The following is a 13730-nucleotide window of genomic DNA, read 5'->3' as shown; positions in this document are numbered from 1 at the left end:
AAATATTTAAAGTGTACATAATGGTAATTTGATGGACTTCTACCTAATTTTATGAGATTTAATGCTTTAAAAACAAAAAGAGAACCTAGAATTTCTGGAAGAACTCTAAAAACGAAAGCTTCCGAACCTGAGTAACAGCAGGGCCCATTTCCTTTTCGGAAGGCCTGCGGCCTGAGTGCTGTTGCCGCTCCTAGAATCAAGCAATGCCCAGCGGCCGCTTTAACCGGGACCTCAGGCGGGCTCACCCAGATTCCTTCACTCTTGCTTGCCCACTTGAATTGCTGATTCACGATGGGGTGGGGCGGGTGCAGGTCAGAGCCAGCAGCGGTTTCATGGCTGAATGATAAGGAATGTGTATGTGTAGGAGTGTGTGTTTGTATGTGTTGGGGGGAAAATGTCCAGTTTCTTGGGGAGGAAGGGGTAGTGTTAACTGGCTTTACTCTGATTCTTCCTGAAGGAGGGAGTTGGAAATGAGTTTAAGTTAAGGGAGGCAGGCCACCTGAAGTCTTAGGAAGATACGCCAGCCAGGGGCAGCCACATTGGGAACTCCTAAGTTCCCTTCTTTGGCAACCTCAGGCATAAACTGACAGGAAAAAAAAGTGGGCAAGTAAAGAGTGAGTCACCAGTCAGCTCGGGAGGGAAGAGGTTGAAGTCAGTTCGGAAAGACCTGGGTTCCCATTTAGAGCCTAACCAATGTGGCCTGGGCCGCGCTGACCCTTTACAAGAAAGGGGAGAGTTGGAGCAGAAAGTCTGTCCTCACATTCAGCAGGTGGGTAGCTGAGTAGGATCCTAAGTCCCCAGAATTTCCAAAGCAGTATCTCTGGGTGAGGGCCATGGAACATAAGTTTTAACAAGTACCCTGGTGATTCCTGGAGGCTCTACGCTTAGCCCCCCAGAAGAGGACCTGACACATCTCGCACACTTAGTTATGTGGCTTCAGCTCCAGCTGCCCCCCACCCCGGAAACTCTACTTGCTGAGGAATGAGGGACACTCAGTCCGCAAGCACTAGCCCCAGCAACTGTTATGAAATATCCCTTCTGGGGCGCCTGGGTGGCTCAGTGGGTTAAGCCACTGCCCTTAGCTCAGGTCATGATCCCAGGGTCCTGGGATCGAGCCCCGCATTGGGCTCTCTACTCAGCAGGGAGCCTGCTTCCCTTCCTCTCTCTCTGCCTCTCTGCCTACTTGTGATCTGTCAAATAAATAAATAAATAAAGAGTGTCTTTCAAATCAGGGACGAAATTTATAAAAAAAAAAAAAAATCCCTTCTCACGGCCCCTTGACTCCATCCTCGTTCCCCCAGCTGTTCCTGTTAGCTGACCCAGGTTTGTGAATCCATAGGCCTCCGGCCTAGGCACCCACTGGTTTATTTTTTGTCACTCTCCCCAGGTGATCTCATACTCTCCAGTGGCTACTTACTGTCCCCTCGTCTAGATCTTTGTCTCCCACCCACACTCCTTTTTGGTTTATTTCTTGTCACTCTGCCCAGGTGATCTCATACTCTCCAGTGGCTACTTACTGTCCCCTCGTCTAGATCTTTGTCTCCCACCCACACTCCTTTTTGGAGCCTCTTGTAACTATCTGCTCCAGATATCCCATCTGGATGTCCCATGCAAGATGTCTGAATCTCAACACTCTTCTCCCCAAACCTGCTTGTCCTTGTGTTGTCCAACTCAGTCGCCGATGTCCCCTTCCCACCTCCGACCCTTGCACTCTGCACTCCCTGCCTGTCCACCCTCCGTCAGTTCATTCCGCAGCTGAAAGCTTCTTGACTTCGCTTCAGCTTCAGCGCCATTTCCTCCAGGAGGGAAGCATGATCCTTCCTACTGGGCCAGGCTCTCTTATTCTCCAAGTACCCTGTACTACCTCAGAACTGCACATGCTTTTAGTAACTATATACTCATTCTGCCTTCCCGAGGACTGCATTCCTGGCAGCCAACAGGATGCATGACATAGGACTGAATGATGAACCCACATTCTGGATTGGGAGACACTGCTAACTTGTTTTCGCATCCTTGTCTGCCCAAGCAGGAGCTGCATCCAAGCCGCTCAGAGACCCCCTGGGCTGTGATAGGAAGTGGCTGCAGGTCTGTCTCAGAAGATAGACAGCAGATACAAGAGAGGGAGAGAGAAGTTAGATCCAAACCGCACCTGAGAAGCAGCAGCTTGCTTCCAAGATAAGCCCCTACCATGGGCCTGGCGGTAGTTTCAACCGTTGAGTGCCAAGCAGGGCGTGGTCAGAAGGCCCAGTTGTATACTCTTCTCACTCTGAATACATGAGAGGCAACAAGCAGTTAAGGGCAGCATGGGAGCAGACATTAATAAGCCTGGGTGGCAACATGCAAAGATCTAACAAAGTAATGGGAAAAAATTTGCAAAATTGCATGGGCTTACGACCCTGTAAAGTAGGTGGGCCTGGCACTTAGAGAAGCCACAGACTCTGAATGTAAGTGGGAACCCATGGTGTTCTTTTACGAATGTCATTTCCTGCCTAGCCCAATACTTAGAAAGGAGGCCTACCGCTGGGATTAGGCAACTGGCTCTTGACTTGTCTTCCTCTTTTTGGAATCTGAACTTCCCTTGTAACAGGACCTTGGGATGGCTCTACAAAATATCCTGGCAGAGGGAAAAACACTGGGACAGGAGTTAGGCTTTCCACACAGGAAAGAGTGGATTCCAGACACTGCAGACAAAAGTGCAGGAAGTTCAGGCTTGACTAAAACAAAGGCCAAGGGGTGGGGACTTAAGCTCACAGCCCTGTGACAATGAGGTTCCTAGGGAAGATGTCCCTAACTGACACAGGACACACACACAGTTCTGCTGACACCCAACACTTTATTAATGAGGAGCCTTGTTAGGAAGGGAGTGCTGGGATGGACAAGAAGCGCCCAGCTCGAGGGATTTTCCTGGAAATCAGGCGTTCCTCCATGCAGATTTCGAGGCAACACCGTCATGGACGAAATCCCCAGAGGGCAGCGCTGTGACTGCCAAGCAGCAGGGACAGGAGGGTTGCCTAGACGCGGCCGAGCCCCTGGGACAGCAGGGCTTCGATGTCAGGCTCGATATCGATGGTTGGAAAGCGGCGGCTGTACCGGCGTACAGGCACACCGTCTGGGCCCACCAGGAACTTCTCGAAGTTCCAGGAGATGTCGTTGCGGCACACGGGAGACCAGATGATGAACTTGGGGTCGGTCATGAGCGCAGTGGCATCGTCACTGGGGACAGGCAGAGCCTCCCGAAGGAAGGCGAAGAGAGGGTGCGCCTGCGCACCGTTCACCTCGCACTTCTCAAAAAGCGTGAAGTTGGGCTCGAACCCGCCGCCGGGTCGGACGTACTTGAGGGAATTCAGGATCTCTTCGTTCTTAGCGTTCTCCTGCGGGAGGGAAAAGAAGCTGGAACCCGGGGCCTCAAGGGGAGGGGAAACGTTCGGACCGCAAATGAGAAGTTTCTCGATGAGTCATCAGGCTCTTGCCCTTCCCGTACAACTCCGAGACAGACTTGAACCCCAGCCGGGAGGAGCGCCGGCGGCCCGCCTCTCCGCAGCCAGGACCTGCGCCTGTCTAGCCTGGCGGGCGCCCAGTCTGCGCTCCCAGGCCCAAGTGCACGCCCGCAGCCCGCCGGCCCCGCCACCCCGCCCCCGCTCTGCCCCAGAGCGCACCTGATGCCCGAACTGGTTGCACGGGAAGCCGAGCACAACCAGGCCCCGGGGCCCGAGGCGCCGCTGCAGCTCGTTCATCTCGGTGTAGTCCCGGACCGTTGTGCCTCAGAGCGATGCCACATTCTCGATGAGCAGCACCTTGCCCCGCAGGGAACCCAGGCTCAGGGGCTCCCCGCCGCCCAGCGGGCGCGCGGAGAAAGCATACACGGAGCGCGAGGCCGCCGTTGTAGCGGCGAGCGGAGAAGCACACATGACTGGCTTCCCGACTACAATGCGGAGCTGCGGCGGGGAACTGCTAAGACTATGGAGTCACGTGGCGCAGAGACTTTCCCGGCCGCTCTCCCTACACCCCTCCGCCCCGCCTCATCCGGCCTCCGCCCTCCCTGCAGCCGGGTGGGAGGGTGCGGCCTGGCCGGATGCGGGCACCGCCCAGGCCGTGCGGAGCCGCACCGTCTAGCCACCGCTGCCGCGCTGGTGGCTTTCCCGAGTTACCCTGCCCAGGGCTTGGGCCTAAGAGGGCTCCGATTCCTTCTCAAAGGTTTTTAGTTAAGGGATTGGGCAGAGTCCAAGGAGACTGGGCAGCAACAGCAGCGGGTGCCGCTCGTGGCCACACAGCCCTCCCAGGCTAAGCCATATTACTCCTCTTGCACTCTGTGCCCTATTGTCGCCAGGTGCACAGAGCGAGTTGTAACTCGCGGTGGTGGGGTGGTGGTGCAGTTGGCAGTGGCTGCCAAGGCAAGTTCTCTCTGCGACGTAGGCCTTGTGGCTCTAGGAAGGTTAAGTTGAAGGAACTGTTCATTGCCAAGGGCAGCCAGGGCTCAGGCTCCAAAATGCAGCTCTAACTCCTTTCTCAGCATTCTGGGGCTGCCTGGCGTGTCTTCTCAAACAGGCCTCTGATCTCCTTTCTCCTTTTGTATCTCCAGTGTGGCACTGTCCTTAACACTGGTTTTCCCAAGGAGCCACTGAGACCCAGCCACCTCCCTGGCTTCTGGAGTGGCTCCAGCCAATTTCAGGCCATTCTCCATACCTAATCAACCTAACCTGAGGCTCAGGCCTGTAAGTTAAAGACACGGGAAATGGACAGGAAGAGAAAAAATGTCACACTCCTGAGATTCCTCCAGAGGAATGACTGCTTGGAGTACCCCTCATGTGTCCTCTGAACACTGGAATCCCACACTAGGCCATAAAACCATCATTTCCACCTTCTTAGGAGGAGCCAGGTTAGTGCCAAACTGGGGGGGGGGGGGGTTCAGAATGGGGAACAAGCTGGTATTTCACACTCTGAAGGACACTTCCAAGGAGAGCTAGGCTGGATATATCCTCCCACTCCCAGCCCTGGAGAGAGCAACACAAACACCAGGATACAGGAAGTTTAGAAAACTGCCTTTATTCTATTAGTAGTTGGAAAAATTAACTGGTACAGAAAAAAAGTTTAGTCAGCTGGAGAGGAGAAAGTGAGTGCCACCCAACAGAACGGGCGGCTCCTCTGGGAGGGAACCTGGATACAGTGAGGAAAAGGAGCACTGTGAACTAGAGCCAGACCCTGCAGTCCAGGTGAGACAGGTCATGCCACCTTCTGAAGTGTCTAAGTGCCTCAGGCATGAAACCAAATTCCTATTTATTTAGCCCAGCTCTGGGGAGGGGGTACTGGGATACGTGGGGCCGAAAACAAGGGATTTGGGCCATCTTTTATCAGAGAAACTGACAAAACGGGAATTTTAAAAATGAATTTTCCATCTGACTTTATTTTCAAATACTTTCTTTTTTAAAAAACCAATACACTTTCTGCAGGGATGACAAATATCAGTATTAGGAAATCCAATTATACAAAAAATACTACATCTAGTCTGGGGTAGATATATTTATTTTTTGGTAACATACATTAAGTGGCACTAATTACACAGTAACTATAAGGTAACTAACATGAAACCACAGAACTGTAACTCTGCCACAGCTGCATAGACTTGGGCCTTTCTGGATGAGCATTTTCAAAAAACTGGATGCCCATCACAGAGCTATGCCAATAAAATCTGTTAAAGGAGTAAAGCTCTGAAGTAGGGACTCACTGGAGTACCTTGCAGCTGACAGATGACAGGCAGGACATGTTAGTTATAAAGTAGTTACAGCCTAATTCACAAAAGTTACCAACTGTTTCTCTTTCTAGAAAGAAGCAAGAAGTTAAGAAATTCCTTGAATTAGCGCCTGGTGTGTCAGGTGGGAGTGCAGAGGAGGGCTGTTAGAGCGGTGTCAGAAGGACCCCGGTGGTCAGGTGGGTTGGACATCATTAATAATCACGGTTGGCTTCTAAATACTGGTAGCAAGATGACTTCTGATTTGTAATCTTAGGTAAATTATAGATAAATGAAAAAGGCCAGTAATCATACACTAAGATTAATAAACAGCACTTCAAAATTAACCGCATGAGGGCTGTGCTTGCAGCAGGGCTTCACAAGACAAGGCACCCAGATTTTTTCTTCCCACGTCTGGCTTGCAGAGCAGCTCTCGTGGCCATTTCAAAAACCTCCCTCACTCCATCTTTGGTCTTTGCTGAACACTCCATGTACCCAAAAGCGCCAATCCTGTTTGCCATATCTCTGCCTTCTTCAGGTTTCACCGGCTCCTAGTGGAGAGAAAAGAGCACTTTCAGTTAAGTGTCTCATATATGAAGTAAGTGCAAAGTACTCAAATTCAGCTTAAAAGACTTCTTTAAAAAGCTGCCAAAACCAGATATGAGTTCTGTCTTATGAAATTCATATGCAGTTACCCTCCCTACCCCAATATAAAATCCCTATCAAACAAGCTCTTCTCTGGGACTTGAGAGAGAAAGAAGGAAGAGGCCAGAAAAGCCCTGTGGGTTAGGGAAGGAATCAAGGGCAAAATGATTCAAGCTGTCAGTCCACGGTAAGCACTTGTGTTTTCCTGTAGTTAGCTTCACAGAGGATTAAATGCCTCTGGAAGGAAACAGATCCTGACCTTGACATTCAGAGAGACAGCTCAGTGGAAGAACCTGGGCCGAAGACCTCAAGGCTCTTGTTCTGCACTGGGGAAGACCTGCCATTGGGCCAGCTGGCTTCTCAGAGGCAAAGATGCAAACTCCCATCACCACTTTCATAAAGGCATCAGGGCTCTCTGGACTCCCTGTCCTCAGGACTTCCTGATCCTTTAGCTGCCACCAATTTTATTTTTGGCCTCACATATGCCAACGTAATAACGGGAGAGGGAAATCAAGAGCCTGATAAAAAGTTCCTACATTTGGAGCACTGAGTACTGGGGATGTTCCCTTCTCAGGCAGGCAATCCCTGGAAGCACAGCACTACCTCACAGGAGAGGATCCCATCTCCTTTTATAAAGAGGTTTTAAGGACCCTCTGAGTAGGCCCAGTGAGTGAGGGACAGATGGAGAAAGAGAGGCTTCTGGGACTCTTTGAAATAGCCTGGTTTGTTAGAGTTTCTGCTGGGCTCCCTCAACATCCAACCTTGGGCCCTGGGTTTAAGAATGCTACAGGAGGGGCGCCTGGGTGGCTCAGTGGGTTAAAGCCTCTGCCTTTGGCTCAGGTCATGATCCCGGGGTCCTGGGATCGAGCCCCACATTGGGCTCTCTGCTCAGCAGGGAACCTACTTCCTCCCCTCTCTCTGCCTGCCTCTCTGCCTACTTGTGATCTCTCTCTGTCAAATAAATAAAATCTTTAAAAAAAAAAAAAAGAATGCTACAGGAGGGGCGCCTGGGTGGCTCAGTCGTTTAAGTGTCTGCCTTCAGCTCGGGTCATGATCTCAGGGTCCTGGGATCAAGCCCTGCACTGGGCTCCCTGCTCAGCGGGAAGCCTGCTTCTCCCTCTCCTACTCCCCCTGCTGTGTTCCTGCTCTCGCTGTCTCTCTGTGTCAAGTAAATAAAATCTTAAAAAGAATGCTACAGGAAAACAGAGGCCTGCCCCAGACCATACCTGCTTCATCTTGGCTAGCTCCCGCCTTGTGTGCTCATCATTCCGAAGATCCTTCTTGTTCCCAACCAGGATGATGGGCACGTTGGGACAGAAGTGCTTGACTTCCGGGGTCCATTTTTCTGGGATATTTTCTGAAAGAAGCAAAATTTGGAGATGCGTAATTCTATTTTGAAGAATGTCTAAGAGCCCTAGTTAAATTGCAAGAAAACTACTTAAAAGTATGCTTGACATTTAATGGGAGTCTCACTAGTTTCAAAACCACAGAAAAAGGCAAAATCTAACCCCCTTCCATTAAGCACAGAATCACCAGCTTTTTCCTCAGTCCCCACTAAGGAGCTCAGCTCCTATGGAAGTGGGGCCCAGTTAAAGCCTCTGGAGGAGCAAGGGATCCAGTACAGAGGGTGGCTCCATGACGCAACCTGACCCAAGGAGGGAAGATATCCATGGACCATTTCTGTCACTGCTAGCTAGTAACTGTGACCACATCTTACAGAAAGGGTCTCCATTCTTGTGCTACAGCTGGCCCAGGGTCCCCATGTTCTCTCTATACCTTCAGCAGCACCATCATGTAGGTTATTGGTATTTCAAATGGCTCAAGAATGACTTCTGAAAATGAGTGATAACCAGCTTCTTGCCAATACTGCACTCATTTACAAAGGCTGGACATACATCATTGTGTGTAAGTGGCCCACATTCAACTGCCCACAACCATGGTCTTGGGCACCTCAGTGTCAGGCGTGATTTTATAAAATGGGTAACAGTATTACGTACCTTACACAGGGTTATTCTGAGTCAATGCATACAAAGTACTTAATAATGACAATCATTTAATTAATGATCTGCTTGTAACCTGAGGCTATATTTTGGAAGCAAACTGTTCAGGGGTGCCCTGGGTGGCTCAGTCAGTTAAGCATCTGCCTTCAACATGGGTCATGATCCCAGGGTCCTGGGATGGAGCCCAATGTTGGGCTCTCTGCTCAGTGGGAAGTTTGCTTCTCTCTCTCCCTGCAGCTCTGTTTGTGCACGCTCTCTCTCTCATAAATACATAAAATCTTAAAAAAAAAAAAAAGTAAACTGTTCATTCTTTGACTTCAATACAAATTACCAAAAGATTAAGAGTTATTCATAGACTATGGAAAGATGCTCTGTCTTCTGGCTGAAAGACCACATCAGATAAAGAAGCTATATAAGTGAGGTCAGGAAACATTAATTTAATGCTCTACTCTTCAGCACATAAGAGGGACACTTGACTGTGTCCATCTTCCTTTGCTATAGCAACAAGAGTCAACTGTATCACTAATGTCACAACTTAAAACTCAAAAGTTTTATTCTGAAACAAAGAGCTTCCCAAAGAAGTACAGTGTTTCCAGTCCTCAGAACAATACAGACAAATACAGTGAAAAGGGCCAACCCATCTAATAACAAAGTCAAACAGCCTCAGCCCAAACCTTGCTCTCACCTTTGCACATGTGGTCACTTTAAAAGTTAAGTGAGACACCCCTCCCTTACTCAAACCTTCTAAGAGCTCCCATCTTACTCATGATGAAGGGAAAAGCCCACACCATTAACCATATGGCTTTGCAACTCTCACTTCCATCCCTTCTAATGCTACACTGGATTCCAGCCTTCCCCTTGGTGACTTTGCATCTGCTGTTCCCCCTACCTGGAAGATTCTTTTGTTAGGTATCTGTATTGGCTTCCTTCAGATCCCTTAGGTCTCTCCCAGAAGTCACCTTTTCAGTAGGGTTGCTGACCATCCTATGGTCATCCTCTAAAACAAAATACTATCATGGCCCATTCCATACCCACCTCCTAAGAATGTTATTTGTAAAATTTCTTGCTATCAGGTTTACTGGCTTTCTTTTTTTTTTTTTTTTGGACTCACTGGTTTTTTTGCTCTTCTGTCTCCCTTAATCCAGAAGTTTCTTCCATAAATAGATGCTCAATAGTATTTCCTGAATATATGAAATTATTACTTCAATAGTCCCCCCACTCCCTGGAACTCAGGACACATAAAATGAATTGCCTCTGTCTTGCCTTCTCTTTTCATGAATAACATTAAAACTTAATTTGGGGGGGGGGCACCTGGATGGCTCAGATGCCTAAGTGTCTGCCTTCTCCTTGGGTCATGATCCCAGGGTCCTGGGATCAAGCCCCGAATTGGGCTCCCTGCCTACTTGGTGGGGAGCCTGCTCCTCCCTCTCCTTCTACTACTCCCCTGCTCTGTCAAATAAATAAAATCTTAAAAAAACAAAAACAAGACAAGTTAACCCCCTCTTTTTAAAGTAGGCTCCATGCCCAACATGAGGCTTAAACTCACAGCCCTGAGCAAGAGTCTAATGCTTTACTGAGCCAGCCAGGTACCCCTAAAACTTTATTTTTTAATTCAGTAATGGCAATCACCTATAGTATCTCCCACCCCAAAATAATCTGATCACACTGAGGAATATCACGTTGCATGGATTTACAGTGGGGTTGCAGGAGGGCCTTTGGGAATTCCAGAAAACTAGAGAGAAGGAATCCCTTACCATCTAGATCAGAGGTCAGCAAATAAAATCTTGTCTGGAGTCTACTTTTAAAAAATACTTTTAAAAATAAGGGGTGCCCGGGTGGCTCAGTTAAGCATCTGCCTTCGGCTCAGGTCATGAACCCAGGCGCTGGGATTGAGTCCCACGTTGGGCTCCCTGCTTCTCCCTCTCCCTCTGCCACTCCCCCTGCTTGTGTGCGCATGTGTTTGCACTCTCTCTCTCAAATAAATAAACAGAATCTTCAGGGTGCCCGAGTGGCTCAGGCAGCTAAGCATCCGACTGTTGGTTTCGGGTGAGGTCATGATATCCCAGTGGTAGGACTGAGCCCTGTGTCTGGCTTGGTGCTAAGTAGAGAGACTGCTTCAGATTCTTGTTCCCTCCTCCTCTGTTCCCCCTACCCCTGCTTGCTAACACTCTTTCTCTAAAATAAATAAAATCTTTTCCCTAAAAATGATTTTATTTATTTGACAGAGAGAGAGAGATCAGAAGCAGTTAGAGAGGAAGGCAGAGGGAGAGGGGGAAGCAGGCTGCCCGCCAAGCAGAGAGCCCGATGCAGGGCTCAATCCCAGGACCCCGAGACCATGACCTGAGCCAAAGGCAGAGGCTTTACCCACTAAGCCACCCAGGTGCCCATAAAATAAGTAATCTCTCTCTCTCTCTCTTTTTTTTAAAAGATTTTATTTATTTATTTGACAGACAGAGATCACAAGTAGGCAGAGAAGCAGGCAGAGAGAGAGGGGAGGAAGCAGGATCCCTGCCGAGCAGAGATCCTGATGCGGGGCTTGATCCCAGGACCCTGGGATCATGACCTGAGCCAAAGGCAGAGGCTTTAACCCACTGAGCCACCCAGGCGCCCCAGTAATATCTCTTTAAAAAAAAAAAAGTTTTACTGGAACATAGCCAAGCTCATTCCATATATATATATATATATATATATATATTCATTCATTCATTCATTCTGTGGCTGCTTTTGTGATACAACAGTAGAATTGACTAGTTGTGGCAAAGTTCAGTACAACATATGGCCAGCAAAGCCTAAAATATTTACTATTTGGTCTTTTACAAGTTTGCTACCCCAGGTCTCAACCAGAATATAGACTCTAGACCAACTACCAGTCCAGACAGCAGAGGCTCAAAAAGTAAAATTATCACAGGGTTGGCTGGCAGCAGAGCTGAAACTTTCACACCAACATTCTGATTCCTGATCAAACTTATTATCCTATACCTACAGGTGGGGCCATAGTGTAATAACATCCAATCAAGTTAAACAAAGTTCAGGGGCACCTGGGTGGCTCAGTGGGTTAAGCCTCTGCCTTCAGCTCGGGTCATGATCTCAGGGTCCTGGGACTGAGCCCCGAAACTGGGCTCTCTGCTCGGCAGGGGGCCTGCTTCTCCCTCCCCCTCTGCCTGCCTCTCTGCCTACTTGTAATCAATCAATCTTTCTCTCTGTCAGATAAATAAATAAATCTTAAAACAAAACAAAACAAAACAACAAAAAAAGGAAGCCAGGTTCGTTTGAGAAACCAAAACTGAAACAACTGTTGAAAATGACCAAAGTGAACCAAGGGCAGAGAGTACCTGCTCTGTCTGTCTTGGGAGTCACTGCACAGAGGGCTCAGTCTCAGCTTAATGCCTTGGGAGGGATAACCTTAATCAAGCGGTTCAAAATCTTGGAGCACCCACGTACTGTCATTAAAATGGGTACAACCATGACCAAGAAAAAAAAGGTCATATAACCCTAACTCGCCAGCGCAAGCCCACACTACCAGCAGGCTCTCCAAGGTTGTTTGTGTTGATGATGACAATGTTCTTGGCCCAACTGCTACCTTGTAAAGACAGAGCACTATATCACTGAGAGAGACACTTTATCCTCTAAGGTACAAACTGAAAGTAAGTTCTGTTTCAGGCCTTGGTGCCTTGCTTTGCAGAGTGTGAGGTCAGTGTTATTCAGTCTTTTTCTGAAGGAAGGTGGCTTCTCAGATATGTGACCAACTGAGATAGTGAAATGGTCATGTTCAAGTCTCTCTTTACTAGTTAAGTAGAAAAGCGCTAAAACGGGGCTTTAAAAATACTACCAGGAGGGGTGCTGGGTGGCGCAGTTGGCTAAGTATCCAACTGTTGATCTCAGGGGAGTCTGCTTCTTTCCCTCTCCCTCTTGCCCTCCCTGCACACAAACTCTCTCTCAGATAAATAAATAAACCTTTATTTATTTTTTTCTTTTAAGATTTTTTATTTATTCATTTGACAGAGACTACAAGTAGACAGAGAGGTTAGGCAGAGAGAGAGGGGAAGCAGGCTCCCTGGTGAGCAGAGAGCCAGATGAGGGGCTTGATCCTAGGACCTGAGATCATGACCTGAGCCGAAGGCAGAGGCTCAACCCACTGAGCCACCCAGGCACCCCATAAATAGACCTTTAAACAAACACACACACTACCAGGAAATAGCAAATCACCAGTCTAGATATGGCAAAGTAACACACTCAATATGAGGTACTGAAAAAAGGTGTGAGCACCCAAAAACCTTCTCCAAAACACAGTTGAAAAGATGGCTTTGTATTTGGAACCTGCCTACTAGGAGACCTTGGCTGAAAAGTGATCCAGGGACCAGGCTTTATAGTCCCAAGGCTCTAGGGCTCTGGTCACTGATGATTCCTTTTATTAAGTTCATGTTTGCTTTTCAACCACTTCATGCACAGAGAGGACCTGAGAAAGCAGGTGTCAGCCAGGCACACACAAAGTGACAAACATCAGGCTGCAGAGTTACTCACCTAAACTATCAGGGCTGTCAATGGAGAAACACATCAGTATAACATCAGTGTCTGGATAGGAGAGAGGCCTCAAGCGGTCATAATCTTCCTGCCCAGCTGTATCCCACAAAGCCAACTCTACCTGTGATAGGAAAAATAAACACAAGAATGCAAGGTTAATCCTCCCAATTTTCAAAAGAAGTGGTAGTCACCAAAGAACATTCAAATGGCAAACTGTCCAAAGTAGTAAAAGAAGCTTGAGGTGGAGTGTGTTCAAATTGTTTTAGGCTGAAATTTCTCAGAAGACTGGAGTACATGAAGTACATAATAAAGTACATAATGAGTACATAATTTAAAATATCAAGTCAGGGGCGCCCGGGTGACTCAGTTAAGCAGCTGCCTTCGGCTTGGGCTGTGATCCCAGGTGCCAGCCCCACAACAGGCTGCTTGATCAGTGGGGAGCCTGCTTCTCCCCTGCCTGTGCTTGCTCTTTCCCTATCTCTTTCTTTGTCAAATAATACATACATACATAAATAAATCTTTAAAAATAAATAAATAAAATATCAAGTAAAAAATAGAATTCTTAAGAAGCATAGTATTTAATTATAAACAACATTCTAATAGAAAAGCAGATGAACAAGGAAAATCGAAGTGTAAACATTCTACCAGGTGTATAAAACGTACAGGGGAACACCAGACCTGAGTAATTTTCTCAGTACATTCTAATTCAATTGTTTCCTTATTTGGTCTTATCATTCTGCTCCAATGTTTAAACACGGAGACACTGTATTTGAGGGGCGCCTGGGTGGCTCAGTCGGTTTAGCATCTGCCTTCCACTCAGGTTGTGATCCCCGAGTCCT

The 13730-nt window shown here is 48.1% G+C and overlaps 2 protein-coding genes across 2 annotated transcripts in view; both read right to left on the bottom strand.

Annotated features, from left to right (window-relative positions):
- Positions 1-2815: 2815 nt before the first annotated feature.
- Positions 2816-4151, bottom strand: GPX1 (glutathione peroxidase 1). Its single transcript, XM_080826460.1, has 2 exons — positions 3657-4151; positions 2816-3371 (listed from the first exon to the last, which is right to left on the bottom strand). Exons 1-2 carry the CDS (start codon positions 3906-3908, stop codon positions 3012-3014), a joined length of 612 nt encoding a protein of 203 aa, XP_080682586.1. The 5' UTR covers positions 3909-4151; the 3' UTR covers positions 2816-3011.
- An 872-nt stretch (positions 4152-5023) lies between these two features.
- Positions 5024-13730, bottom strand: part of RHOA (ras homolog family member A) — a 57170-nt gene continuing 48463 nt past the window's right edge. Inside the window, exons 4-6 of the mRNA XM_080807620.1 lie at positions 12892-13012; positions 7597-7727; positions 5024-6276 (exon numbers count right to left, since the gene is read on the bottom strand). Coding sequence (XP_080663746.1) covers positions 6103-6276; positions 7597-7727; positions 12892-13012 — 426 coding nt within the window. The 3' untranslated portion in view covers positions 5024-6102. The remainder of the gene's footprint in view (positions 6277-7596; positions 7728-12891; positions 13013-13730) is intronic.

This window comes from Martes martes (assembly GCF_963455335.1).
Source record: "Martes martes genome assembly, chromosome: 1".
NCBI classification, from domain to species: Eukaryota; Metazoa; Chordata; class Mammalia; order Carnivora; family Mustelidae; genus Martes; species Martes martes.
Note: the sequence above shows the minus strand (reverse complement) of the source record. Positions and strands in the feature narration are given on the sequence as shown.